Raw genomic sequence first — 14,228 nt, 5'->3', positions numbered from 1 at the left:
CCCTCTTGTGTCTCCCACCCTCCCTATCCCACCCTCTAGGTGGACACAAAGCACACAAAGTGTATATATGTCCATGCCACTCTCTCACTTCGTCCCACCTTACCCTTCCCCCTCCCCGTGTCCTCAAGGACTCTACTCTCTCAGTGTGTCTCTTTGTTCTCTGCCAGCTTTATTTCATTCTCATCTGCTGGCTCCTCTTCCTTGGCCCTTAATAGGAGTTTTCCTCCAAATTATACCCTTCAGCATATCAGTTTCATTCCCAGTCTACCAGAATCTTTCTTCATTACACAGAAGTTCAAAATATAAAGAGGAACAAAATCAGAGTCGTGCTAATGAACAAAGTGACCCTCATAAACTTTGATATAAATAGTTCTAGAATTCCATGAAACTCAATTGAAAACTGGTAGTCAGTCTTCATGGTTTCATTCATCCCTTGTATATTGATGTCATCCCAGTCTGGGTAGTTGGTGTGGTCCTCTTTCTAACGTTCCCATTGCATGTGTTCCACTGCAAACTGGGAGTCTTTTCGTAAACATCCTGTCACGGTTGTTTTTCTAAAGCACGAATCAGAGCATGACTTTTCTGTTTATGTACTTCCATAGCCTTTAGTGAACACAATAAAGTCTAAACTCCTTAGCATAGCATTCGAAGGCCCACAGAATCTGGTCATATTCCAACTAGTCTCATCTCTCACTGTTTTCTCCACCTGTTCTGTTTTAGGTGCCACACCTCTCATCTACTTTCTACCTCTAGATCCTCATTCATACTCTACCTACAGCGGTGTCTCTTAACTCCTCTCTGTGTTAAAGAATACTTACCTTTCAAGATTATGTTCAAACAGTACCTCTGTGAAACTCCATTTCTTACTTGCTGTCACCTAGGTTTGTATTAACTTTTTTTATCCATTAAATCAGACATTTCTTCTGAATTATCTATTCTGCTTCATATAGCCTTAAAACATGTGATATTTTTTAAAAGCTTGACATAAATGCATTTTAAAGGCCTTTGAAGTGAATTGATTACATTTTCCCAAAATTCAGCACTACACGGCTAACTTGTAAAGTTACAGATTTCTTTTTGCGTCATCTGGTGGTTTGCTTCTCCAGGAGGAAGGACTCTGCGGTTGATGCAGACCAGAATGGAAGATGCTGGCCAGTATACTTGTGTTGTAAGGAATGCAGCTGGTGAAGAAAGAAAAACCTTTGGGCTTTCAGTATTAGGTATTTATATAACTTATAATATCTAGACAAAATAAAATGGTCTGAAATACATTCTGGAAGCAGAGTTAAAATTTATCTGCAGCTTGAACTTACATTCGTGTATTCTTTGGCCCCTGGACTGTCACTCTTGGCAAGAATTCAATGTTAGAATGGTTTGTACGTAATCAGTTGGATTAAAATGGCTGAAATGCCATGTCTTATCAGTTCACCATTGTTCAACAATGTTCTAAGACTCTGATAACTTGTTTAATGTGAGTGCTTATCAGAGTTATAGAGGGAGAAATGTGTCTAATAGATTTTGTTACTCTTTGACTTGTTGACATATTTATGATTTACATACAATAAAATTCATTATAATTGAATTTATGACATATAACTTTATAGTATATCTTAGAATTGATCAGACAGTATAACATTCTAGTAAACAAATAATAATGAGAATTGGGAGGGATTGTTTTAAAGGGTACAGCCTAATAAAGAATATGAAAATAGATGCCTATAAATAACCATTCTGCTGTTAGAACTGTTACTTTTTCTGTCCTTTTTTTTTTTAGTACCACCTCACATTGTGGGTGAAAATACATTTGAAGATGTGAAGGTAAAAGAGAAACAGAGTGTTGCATTGACTTGTGAAGTGACAGGTAAGGGGCTCAGCTCTTGCATTTCTGCTCAACTCACTGGTTATTCATTGCCTCCACTTATCTCTTAGTTGAGAAAAATCAAGCATTTGACCTTGAATTCTAGCCCAATATAGATGGTAGAAGTATAGGAGGTAACCTTTCAGATTCTGTGGAGATAAAAAGGAAATTCCTACACTGAAAAAAAGGAAGGAAGGAAGGAGAGAGGGAGTAGGGGAGGAAGGAAAGCAAGGAAGAGAGAGAGACAGAAAAAGACACATTAGTCTTTTCTTTCAACTCAATAAATGATTCTTTCTTTTTTTTAATCCTGTTCCTACTTGTGGGTAAGATTTCCTGTCCCACCTCCTCTTATTTTTTCTTTCCTTCCCTATGTTTGTACCTTCCTTTCCTTTTTATTGTTTTCTTAAATTTTATTTCAAAGAAATAGGAATTTTGGTGAAAGTATAGCATCACTGATAGTGGGAATTACCCAAGATCAAAACTGTCACCTTTTGTAAGCATGTCTGCATATTACCAAGGAAATGGAGAAGAGTAAAAATAAAAATGAAAATTCTAAACCCACTTTCACCGGCTTTACCAGTGAATCATTGTGTTGCATGTAATAAAAATAAACAGATCTCTAAGAGAATGTGTTCAAGACTGTCTTTTTAGTAAAGGCACAGCCTTGCAGTTTTAATGGAACGACTAGAGCAGCCCATACTTTTTATAGAAAGCAAGTGTTTTAAGGAAGATTCAATTAATTTCTTATTTCGTTGTTTACATGCCTTGCATGAGCAATACATTTAAGTAAGCAAGGAAATATTTTCATTTTAAGAAAGACAGGTATAAAAAGCGTCACATATACTATTACTTAACCTGTTTTCTTTTTTTCTTGCAATGATGTGGTAACAACTATTGCATAGAGAACAGCTGCCTAAATTTTGTAGTATCCCATCTTGAGCCTTCCAGTTTGTTTTTTTTAACGTTGACATTTGGTTTTTTAAGATATTTCTTTTTTATTCTTTCTTTCAGTTTCATTGAGATATAATTGACATATAATATTGCATAAGTTTAAGGTGATTATACACACACACACATACACACACACACACACACAAAATGATCACCACAATGTTTAGCTAACATCCATCACTGCACATAGCTACACAACTTTTTTTCTTGTAATTAGAACTTTTAAGATCTACTCTCTTAGCAGCTTTCAGTTATACAATATGGTATTGTTAACTGTAATCACAATTATCATCTTATAACTGGAACTTTGTGCCTTCCGACCACCGTCACTCATTGCCCTACCTCTAACCTCCTACCTCTATAACCACTAATGGGTTCTCAGTTTCTATGAGTTTGGTTTTATTAGGTTTCACATATAAGTGAGAACATACAGTATGTCTTTCTCTCTCTGACTTATTTCCCTTAGTATAATGTCCTCGAGGTTTATCTGTGTTGTCAAAAATGATAGGATTTCCTTCTTTTTTCATGGCTGGATAATATTAAATTATATATATATAGTAAATAATATTAGTATTATATATTGTATAGTAATATTTAGTATTTAACAATAATATTAAATTATATGTATAATTTTATATATGTCACATTTTCTTTATCCAGTTATCTATCTATGGACACATAGGCTGTGTCCATGTCTTGGCTATTGTGAATAATGCTGCAATGAACGTGGGAGTGCAGATGTCTCCTTGAGATAGTGATTTCGTTTTCTTCGGATATATGCCTAGAAGTAGAATTGCTACACATATGATAGTTCTATTTTTAGTTTTTTGAGCAGCCTTGATACTGTTTTCCATAGGGGCTATACCAATTTACATTCCCTCCAGAGGTGCACAAGGGTTCCCTTTTTTCCACATCCTCATCAACACTTGTCATTTCCTGTATTTTTGATAATAGCTGTTCTAACAGGTGTAAGGTGATATCTCATTGTGGTTTTGATTTGCATTTCCTGGATGATTAGTGGTGCTGAACAGCTTGTCTTGTACCTGTCAGCCATTTGAATATCTTCTTTGGAAAAATGTCTATTCAGGTCCTTTGCCATTTTTTTAATTGAATCCTGTATGTGTGTGTGTGTTTGCTATTGAGTTATATGCATTCCTTACATATTTTGGATATTAACCCCCTTATCAGATAGTGCTTTGAAAATATTTTCTCCCACTTTGTAGGTTGCCATTTAATTTTGTTGATGTCTTCTTTTGCTGTATAGAGCTTTTTAGTTGTTGTAGGCCCATTTGTTTTTGCTTTTGTTGCATATGCTTTCGGTATCATATCACAGAAATCATTGCCAAGACCAATGTCAAGGAGCTGTGTACCTATGTTTTCGTTTTTAATTTCAGCTGCTTTTTAAAAATTTTTATTATTTTATTTATTTTTTAATGTTTATTTTTAATTTGTTTTTAATTTTATTTTTGGTTGCATTGGGTCTTCATTTCTGTGTGCAGGCTTTCTCTAGTTGTGTCGAGTGGGAGCTTCTCTTGTTGCAGAGCACAGGCTCTAGGTGCTCAGGCTTCAGTAGTTGTGGCATGCAGGCTCAGTAGTTGTGGCTCATGGGCTCTAGAATGCTGGCTCAGTAGTTGTGGCTCATGAGCTTAGCAGCTCTGCAGCATGTAGGACCTTCCCGGACCAGGGATCGAAACCATGTCCCCTGCATTGGCAGGCGGATTCTTAACCACTGCGTCACCAGGGAAGTCCCTGTCCCTCTGTTTTCTTTCAGGAGTTTTATGGTTTCAGGTCTTACATTTACGCCTTTGATACATTTCAAGTTAATTTTTATGAGTGGTGTAAGACGCGGGTCTAGTTTCCTTCTTTTGCATGTGAATATCCAGTTTTCCCACTGCCATTTACTGAAGAGACTCTTTTTCCAATGAGTATTCTTGACCCTCTTTACTAATATTAGTTGATCGTATATGCATGGCTTTATTTCTGTGCTTATGATTCTGTTCCATTGGTATATGTGTCTATTTTATGGCAGTACCTTACTGTTTTGATTACTGTAGCTTTGTAATGTAGTTTGAAGTCAGGACGTATGTTGCCCCCAGCTCTTCTTTCTCAGGATTGCCTTGGCTATTCAGTGTCTTTCGTGATTCCACACAAATTTTAAGATTTTTTTTTTCCATTTCTGTAAAAAATGCCATTGGAATCTTCATAGAGATTGCACTGAACCTATAAATAGCTTTGGGTAATATGGACATTTTAACAATATTAATTCTTCCAATCCATGAACACAAGATGTCTTTCTGTTTATTTGTGTCTTCTTTTATTTATTTCATCAATGTTTTATAGTTTTCAATGTAGAGATCTTTCACCTCCTTGGTTAGATTTATTCCTAAGTTTTTGTTTTTGTTTTTGATGCTATCGTAAATGAGATGTTTGTTTAATTTCTTTTTCAGATCATTTGTTGTTAGTGTATAAAAATGTAGTGATTTTTTAAATGTTGATTTTGTATCTGAAACTTTATTGAATTTGTTGATTAAAGCAAACAGTTTTTGGGTGGAGTCTTTAGGACTTTATATAAATAATCATGTCATCTACAAATAGAACTTTACTTCTTCCTTTCCAATTCTGATGCCTTTTATTTCTTTTTCTTGCCTGATTGGCTAGGACTTCCAATAAAGTGTTGAATAGGAATGATGAGAGTGGGCACCCTCATCTTGTTCTTGATCTTAAAAAACTTTCAGTCTTTCAGTACTCAGTATGATGTTAGCTGCAGATTTGTCATATGGCCTTTATTATGTTGAGGAATGTTCCTTCTATATACAATTTGTTGAGATTTTTTATCATAAATAGATGTTGAATTTGGTCAGGTGCTTCTCTGCATCTATTGAGATGAGCATATGATTTTTATCTTTCATTCTATTGATATAATGTATTATATTGATTTGTGTATCTTGAACCATCCTTGCATCCCAGAGATGAATACCATTTGATCATGGTGTATGATCCTTTTAATTTGATGCTGAATTCAGTTTTCTAGTATTTTCTGAGAATGTTGTATTTATATTCATTAGGGATGTTGGCCTGTAGTTTTCTTTTCTTGTGGTGTCCTTACCTAACTTGGGTGTCAGGGTAATGCTGGCCTTGTAAAATGAGTTTGGGAATGTTCCCTCATCAGTTTTTTGAAAGAGTTTGAGAAGACTTGATATTAATTCTTTTTTAAACATTTGGTAAAATTTATCACTGAAACCGTCTGGTCCTAGATTTTCCTTGTTGGGAGGTTTTGACTTCTGGTTTAATCTACTTACTAGTAATTGGTCTGTTCAGATTTTCTTTTTCTTCATGATGTAGTCTTGACAGGTTGTATATTTCTAGGAATTTACCCATTTCTCCTAGGCTGTAGTTGTTGAGCGTAGTCTCTTATGATTCTTTGTATTTCTGTGGTATCAGTTGTGATGTCTCCTCTTTCATTTATAATTTTATTTATTTGGGTCCTCTCTTTTTTTTTCCTTAGTCTAATGTTTTGTCAATTTTATCTTTTCAAAGAACCAATTCTTAGTTTTATTAATCTTTTCTATTGTTTCCTTGTACTCTATTTCATTTATTTCTGCTCTAATTTTTATTATTCTCTTTCTTCTGCTAATTTTGGACTTAGTCTGTTCTTTTCCTAGTTCCTTGAGGTGTACTGTTAGATTTTTTTTTAGAGATCTTATTTGTTCTGTGAAGTATGCATTTATCAGTATAAATGTTCCTCTTAAAACTGCCTATGCTCTATCCCTTAAGTTTTGGTGTGTTGTGTTTCCATTTTCATTTGTCTCAAGAAATTTTTTTTCCCTTTTGATATCTTCTTTGATACATTGGTTGTTCAACAGTATGTTGTTTAATTTCCATTCATTTGTGTATTTTCCAGCTCTCTTCCTGTTATTGATTTCTCATTTCATATCATTGTGGTCATAAAAGACATTTGGTATGATTTCAGACACTTTAGATTTACTGAGATTTGTTTTGTGGTCTAACATATGAGCTATGCTAGAAAATGTTCTATGTGTGCTTGAAAAGAATGTGTATTCTACTTTTGTTGTACAGAATGCTCTGTATGTGTCTGTTAGGTATATTGGGTCTATGGTAATTTTCAAATCTCTGATTTGTTATTGATTCTCTGACTGGATGATCTATCCATTGTTGAGAGTGGGGTATTAAAGTCCCCAAATATTTTTTTTTTTTTTTTTTGTGGTACGCGTGCCTCTCACTGTTGTGGCCTCTCCCGTTGTGGAGCACAGGCTCCGGACACGCAGGCTTAGCGGCCATGGCTCATGGGCCCAGCCGCTCCACGGCATGTGGGATCTTCCTGGACCAGGGCACGAACCCGTGTCCCCTGCATCGGCAGGTGGACTCTCAACCACTGCGCCATTAGGGAAGGCCCCCCCCCACCGCAACTATTATTTTATTGCTGCTTATTTCTCCTTTTATCTCTGTTAGTATTTGCTTTATATATTTAGGTGCTCCAATATTGGGTGCATAAATATTTACAGTTATTATGTCTTTCTGATGGACTGACCCCTTTTTCATTGTCTCTTGCCTCTTTTGACCAATTTTAGCTTAAAGTCTAGGCTGATATAAGTATAGCTGCCCCAGCTTTCTTTTGGTTACCATGTTCTTGACATATCTTTTTATATCCTTCTACTCTCAGTTCACATGTACCTCTAAAGCTAAAGTGAGTCTCTTGTAGGCAACATACTGTTGGATCTTGATTTTTTTTTCTTCATTTAGCTATTCTATGTCTTTTGATTGGAGAATTTAATCCATTACATCTAAAGTAATTATTGATAGGTAAGGACTTACTATCTCCATTTTATTGGGGTTTTTTAATTGTTTTGTAGCTCCTTTCTTCCTTGCTTCTTATCCTTCTCTTCTTTTGTCATTTGATGACTTTCTTAGCAATATGCTTTGAGTGCTTTATCATAACTTTTTGTGTAGCTATTAAAGATTCTTTTCCTTTGTGGTTAACAGAGGCTTACATAAGATATATGTAGAACATCCTATTTTAAACTAATAATAACTTAACTTTGATAGCATACATAAACTTTACTTTTACTTCTCTTCCTCTCACATCTTAGGTTATTAATGTTACAATTTACATGTTTTTTATTTTGTGTATCTAATAACAAATTATAGATACAGCTATTTTTTAAATGTTTGTTTTTTAAATTTTAGAAGTGAGTTACGTATCACCATTACAGTATTAGAGAATATGACTTTGACTACATATTTACCATTACCAGTGAGTTTTGCACATACATTTATGTGGTTTTACGATGATAATTAGCATCCTTTTATTTCTACTTGAGAATGCCATTTTGAATTTCTTGTAAGACAGGTCTGGTGTGTTTTTTCGTTTCTGTTTGTTTCCCTCAGCTATTACTTGTCTGGGAAAATCTTTATCTGTCATTTCATATTTTGGCAGCTCTAGTATTCTTGGTGGACAGGCTTTTTTTTCAATATTTAGAACGTTTTATGCCATTCTCTCCTAGCCTTCTAAGTTTCTTATGAGAAATCTGCCTGTACTTTTATGGGGGGTTCCCTTGTATGTGATGTGTTGCTTTCTTCTTACTACATTCAAAATTTAGTTATAATGTGTTTCAATGTAGCCCTTTTTTAGTTCAATCTATTTGGGATCTTTTGTGCCTCATGAGTCTGGATGTCCGTTTGGGGAGTTTTCAGACATTATCACTTTAAATATACTTTCTGTTCCTTTCTCATTCTCCTCTCCTGGGATTTCCATAATGTGTATATTGTTTTTGTAATGGTATCTCATAACTCCTGTAGGCTTTCTTCACTTTTCATTCTTTTTTCATTTTGATCCTCTGACTGGATAATTTCAAATGAACTATATTCTAGTTTACTGATTCTTTCTTTTGCTTGGTCAGCTCTGAAGTTGAAGCTCTCTTTTGAATTCTTTAGTTCAGTCATTCTATTCTTTAGCTCTAGTATTCATTTGTTTGATTGTGGTTTTTTTATGATTTCTATTTCTTTGTTGAACGTCTCCTTTTGTTCATGCATTGTTTTCTTCATTTTGTTTACTAAACTTGATTAAGAGTATTATTCTGATTTCACAGTTCATAGATCTCCATTTTTTAGGGTCAGTTATTGAGTTATTGGAGCTTTATTAGTTTCCTGTGAGGTGTCATGTTTACCTGATTCCTTGTATTGGTATCTGCACACTTGAGTAAAGGGTCTCTGATTCCAGACTTTACAGGTTTGCTTCAGCAGAGATTGTCCTTCACCGTTCAACTCAACTTGGGATTCTGGATGGGTCAGCTGGTAGCATCCTTGGGCAGGTGGGGTTTTCTCTCAGGGTCTCTATTTGGGTGAGGCCACTGCCTCTGCCTTAGATGTGAGGTCGGGACGGGGGGTGCCATTGGCTGGGAACAGTTGGTTAGGACTAATGATTTGGTTTCCTTCCCAAGTGCAACTGTAGAATAGGCCTGAGTTACCTGGATTCTCTAGTCATACTTCCTAGTTGGATAGGACTGTGTGCTATACTCAGCAGTTGGGTAGGCCTGTGAATTTGCTTTCCTGCCCAGGCAGGGCCATAGAACAAGCTCCATGGCCAATGCAGTTGTGCCTTAATATGATATCATCCTAATCTTCTTTCCTAACAGAACGTGTTTTTATAGTTTTAAATTTTCAAAAACAAAATGTTTGAGCAATTTAAAACTTAATATTTAACAAAAGTCCCATGAAAAATATGAAAGATCTTTTTTCTCTAGGCTATAAATATTAAAGGAATAATTAATAGATATTTCTATCTTTCTACCTATCTATATATCTATGCTAGAATCCTGGCATACATATCTGCTTGTTGAATTGTTTAATTAAAGTTTTTTTTCCTTTTTATACAGCTTTCCCTCAAAAATAAAAATCTTCTTTAAAAATTTAATATGAATGTAAAGGTGTTCATGAGTAATAATTTTAGTAAACATGGTATATTCCATTATTTTTTAAGTGTATTTTACTATGAAAATATTTAATTGTAATAGCCTAAGGTATGGTATAAATTTAGTTACACACAGAGACTAACATAACTCTTTCACTTATAGATTTTTAAAATCATAGCATGATTATTATTATAAATTCAGTTATGTTTGCAACTTTATTTTAAAATGCATGGCTACTGCATTGTTTCAGAAGTGGAATATTTTAAAAGGGAAATGAATAAAAATGCATCCTTTTAGTTACCAACTGTAGACGTGTGATTATTAGCCAACTCTCAGAAATGACTTTTTGTTATAGGGAATCCAGTGCCAGAAATTACATGGCAGAAAGATGGGCAGTTCCTCAAAGAAGATGACACCCATCATCTTATGTCTGGTGGCCGTTTTCTTCAGATTACCAATGCCCAAGTGTCACACACTGGAAGATACACATGTTTGGCTTCTAATACAGCTGGTGACAAGAGCAGAAGTTTCAGTCTTAATGTGTTGGGTAGGTATAAGCATTGCTGCAAATCTTGAAGAATCAGCCATGGCAATAGGCCAAATTCTCTTCTTTTTCTGTTTACTTAATATTTCTACCATAGAATTTCATTATTTCAGAAGGACCAGTGCTTGTGTACATTTGCTGGTTTTCTTTTATTAATTCATACATTCATTCATTGCATTTGGCATACCTACTATATTCCAGGTACTGTGTTTTGTGTGAAGTACAACTATGAACAAGATAGATATTAAATAAGCAGTAGTAAAGGAAAAATAAATACTGGTCAAAAAGAAGCAGGTCAACAGTGAAAGAGGATCACCGTGAGATGTTTTATCATTTCTTTGTGGGACTCTGCCATTATTGGTAATTGCCCATACTGAAATCTCTGTTGGTAACTATGATGAAGGAGAGGAGATGCAGACAAGCACACCAAAACTGTATGCTTACTCATGAGCGATAGTGAATTAACACAGTCCCTTGGGAGGTTGAAGGGTTCAAACAAAACAAAACATCATTAAAATGATTTTATTTTAGAAGTGTGCTTTCCTCCGTCTTAAAACACATTTCCCCTCCTTCCCGTTGCCAACTTATGTAGCAGTATTGTGAGCAGAACATCTGCTCCTGCTGGGGTGAGCAACTACCGTAGATTTTCTTTTTCTTAACATAATATCCTGCTCATCTGTCTTTATGTGTGTTTATCTGTGTCATTTGCTAACTCACTGATCCCTAAAAAATCTTAAAGGAAGAAAGTTGACAGGTATTGCTGTGCAGTAAATTACCTGGACGTTGCAAATTTAGGTATTTTGCCATTTAACTAATAGTTATTTTTCCCAGATAAATCCCCTCCCCTTGAAATTAATATATAATGTGTAAATTCTATATTGTCAGTGATAAGCTGTGAAGATTCCTAGATTAAAATGTAGACTGCAACTACAAGTGTAGGTTTTAAATCTCACATGGTTTCCTTCTGATTTAATACAGATTAGCTTGTACATTTGAATATCAAGCCCTTTGAGAGCAATAAAAACTACACCATGAAAAAATATGGAGTAGGAATGATGAAATAACTACACATTCAGTTTCTGCAGCATTAAAGTTATACTTATGTCTTGGAAATGATATTAAAATAGATTCCTAATTTCTGCTCACGTTAGAAATTTAAAATGCACCACCTGAATGTATTGTATTTGATTACTAATATCAAAACACATTTCATTCTACTTAAATAAACTGACCTATAATTGAGGATGCGAATTTTTGCAATTTTTTATTTGTTTGTGTGTTTTAATAGTTATTGGCTAGACTGGGGGAATATGTAGTCCCATACATAGAAACTCCCATACAGGACACAGTCCTCAGGCAGCTTACAGTCTAATTGAGTAGAAGAGATATATAGGCCAGACATGTTAAGTCAGAATACTGGATAATGTATTAATAAGTGTCAAATAAATAGTATATATGAGTAATAATTACATAAAACTATAAACTCCCTAGGACAGAACCCTTTTTATCTTGAAAAGGATGTAGCCCCAGCACCTAACATAGCAGTGAATAACAGATGCGTGGATAAGTAAGAATGAGAGTTCATGAGCCAGTTGTCTCCTAACACACCTGTCTTCCCTGCATGCCCATCAGCGAATGAAAGGCAAATGCCCTGCCCTGGATTTCTTCTCCTCTCCTGTAGCCCATTGCTTCTCTTAGAGCTCTATGTTCCTCATGCCTCCTTCCTCCTACCACTGACTCACCTCCCAGTACTGGCTCATGTCCACATCCTATCCCTGTCCTCTGGAAACCTGATTTAAAACTCTTTCTGGCTCCTTTCAGTAACTGAAATCTGACTTCCCAAGAGACATTAGCTCCCTGGGGACTCTCTCCAGTGGAGATCACTTATTCTTTACCCCAGGCATCTCAAGTCATGCTCTCTGACTATATTCCTTCCTCTGCCTCCTACCCGCTTCCTAGTTACTTCTTATCATTTTCCCTCATTCATTGAAGATGAGGGATCTGAATTCAAGTCTTCTTTTCACCAACTTCATATAAAGTTGAGGCTGTTCAGGTGTGTGCACTGGCAATTTCCAGTCTACCAGCCATAATTAAGTGTCTTTACCCTTTCTTTTCCCAGAGGGTGTTATCCTTTTTGTTCACAGTTACTGCTTCTGCTTATGCCCTTGATCCTATATCTTCCCCCCTTCTTTCATCTGCCAGTCATGCCCACCATCTGCCTTACCTTCAGCTTTACCTTCTGCTGTCTCCATCACTTCATATAGTCACTACTCCCTGTCTATACTTCTTGTCCCACTAAATATGGGCTTCTGCCCACACCATTCTTGCCACTGCTGTGGTGAAGACTACCCTGTTGTTAGATCCAACGAACATTGTTCAGTCCTTATCTTAATGTTTGGATATTATGTACCACTTTCTCCTGGACACTGCTCTTCCCCAGTTATCCTTGCACCCCTTTGGTTGCTCCCTTTCTCCCTCCTTTATGGACTCATACTTGATCTGTCTCTTAAACATTAGGTCCCCTCATGTTTTGTCCTTACTTCAGTGTTCATTTTATTCTAGATATTCTCATCAAGTAACAAAAACTTAATTCCCAGAGGTTTAATGATCATCTCTTATCAACTGGAGACTTTTTAAAATCCATACCTGCAACGCTGATCCTTCTCCCAAGGTTCAGATTTCTATATACAGTTGCTTGTTGGACATTTCTACCTGGAATTCTCACAGGCACTTAAAATTCAAGATATTCAGACTGAACAAATCATCTTCCCCTCCTAAGTGAGCAAATCTTTCCATATTTTCTATTTATTTTGCTTCGTTGAAGTTTACCTAGGTTCGTTCCCAAGCAATAAAATTGGAAGTTATATTTGACGTTGGTTTCTTTACCCCTTAAATTCTATCATCAAATCCTGCCAGTTGATGTCCTGAATTTTTCTTTAGTTGCTCCCCCCTCTTTATGCCTTTCTTCACTGCTCTAGTTCAGGCCCTCACTATCTTTTATGGAACAGAGGTACTTGTCTGTCTTTCCCCTGCTTCCAGCATTGATCCCCTTGAATCCATCCTCTATATATTTCCTGCTTGCCTCTCATTGTTTACACTACTCTGCTCCCAATATGCTCCCTCCTCCTAGTAGTCTCCCTTCTTTCACCTTCTGACCACCAGTCCTTTGAGGCTCAGTTTGAAATCTGCTCCATTAGGAGATCTTCCCTGATGAGAGTCCACACACCACCCCACACCTCAGATTGGATTGGATGCCATGCCCCCATATATCCTGCACCAAAATTCCCAGTATTGCCCATACTACATTGTGTTATGATTCCTTTTTATGTGTCATCTCCTCCATTACTCTGTGAGCTTTTTGAGGTTCTCACTGCTTTTGTGTAGAATGAGGACACTAATCAATTGTTTCTGTAATTGTTCGGGAATGGAATTACACAAATAAGTACTATGGAAACTTAGAAATGTACAAATAAAGAAATTTCTGAATATATTTCTTTGATCAAGTTTTAAATCTTTTTCAGTATCTCCTACAATTGCTGGTGTTGATAGCGATGGCATCCCTGAAGATGTCACTGTTATCCTTAACAGCCCCACATCTTTGGTCTGTGAAGCTTATTCATATCCCCCAGCCACCATCACCTGGTTTAAGAATGGAACTCCTTTAGAATCCAACCGAAATATCCGTATTCTTCCAGGTAATTAGCTCACTTCAGATGCCCAAGTTGCATTTGTGCCATTTACTTTTACAGAAGAACAGAATCATTGACTATTTTTATAAAAATACTTAATGTTGTTGCTGGTATTGTACTATTGCTATCTTATTTTTTAGTATTTTGTATGTATGTTGTAATCTAAGTTATCTAAAATTACTTTTTGAAAGACCAGTAAAGTAAATAAAAGGCAAGTAAATAAATACTACAGTGTAATTAATTGCTCAAATATAATG

At 35.8% G+C, this 14,228-nt stretch overlaps 1 protein-coding gene across 1 annotated transcript in view; it reads left to right on the top strand.

The window, feature by feature from the left end:
• Positions 1-14,228, top strand: part of HMCN1 (hemicentin 1) — a gene marked incomplete at its 3' end in the record, with an annotated part of 530,768 nt that overhangs the window by 350,216 nt on the left and 166,324 nt on the right. Inside the window, exons 47-50 of the mRNA XM_082833486.1 lie at positions 1,107-1,220; positions 1,775-1,861; positions 10,094-10,285; positions 13,804-13,977. Of these exons, the coding sequence (XP_082689612.1) occupies positions 1,107-1,220; positions 1,775-1,861; positions 10,094-10,285; positions 13,804-13,977 (567 nt within the window). The remainder of the gene's footprint in view (positions 1-1,106; positions 1,221-1,774; positions 1,862-10,093; positions 10,286-13,803; positions 13,978-14,228) is intronic.

The sequence above is a fragment of the Leucopleurus acutus genome (assembly GCF_964270905.1).
Source record: "Leucopleurus acutus genome assembly, chromosome: 2".
NCBI lineage: Eukaryota > Metazoa > Chordata > Mammalia > Artiodactyla > Delphinidae > Leucopleurus > Leucopleurus acutus.
Note: the sequence above shows the minus strand (reverse complement) of the source record. Positions and strands in the feature narration are given on the sequence as shown.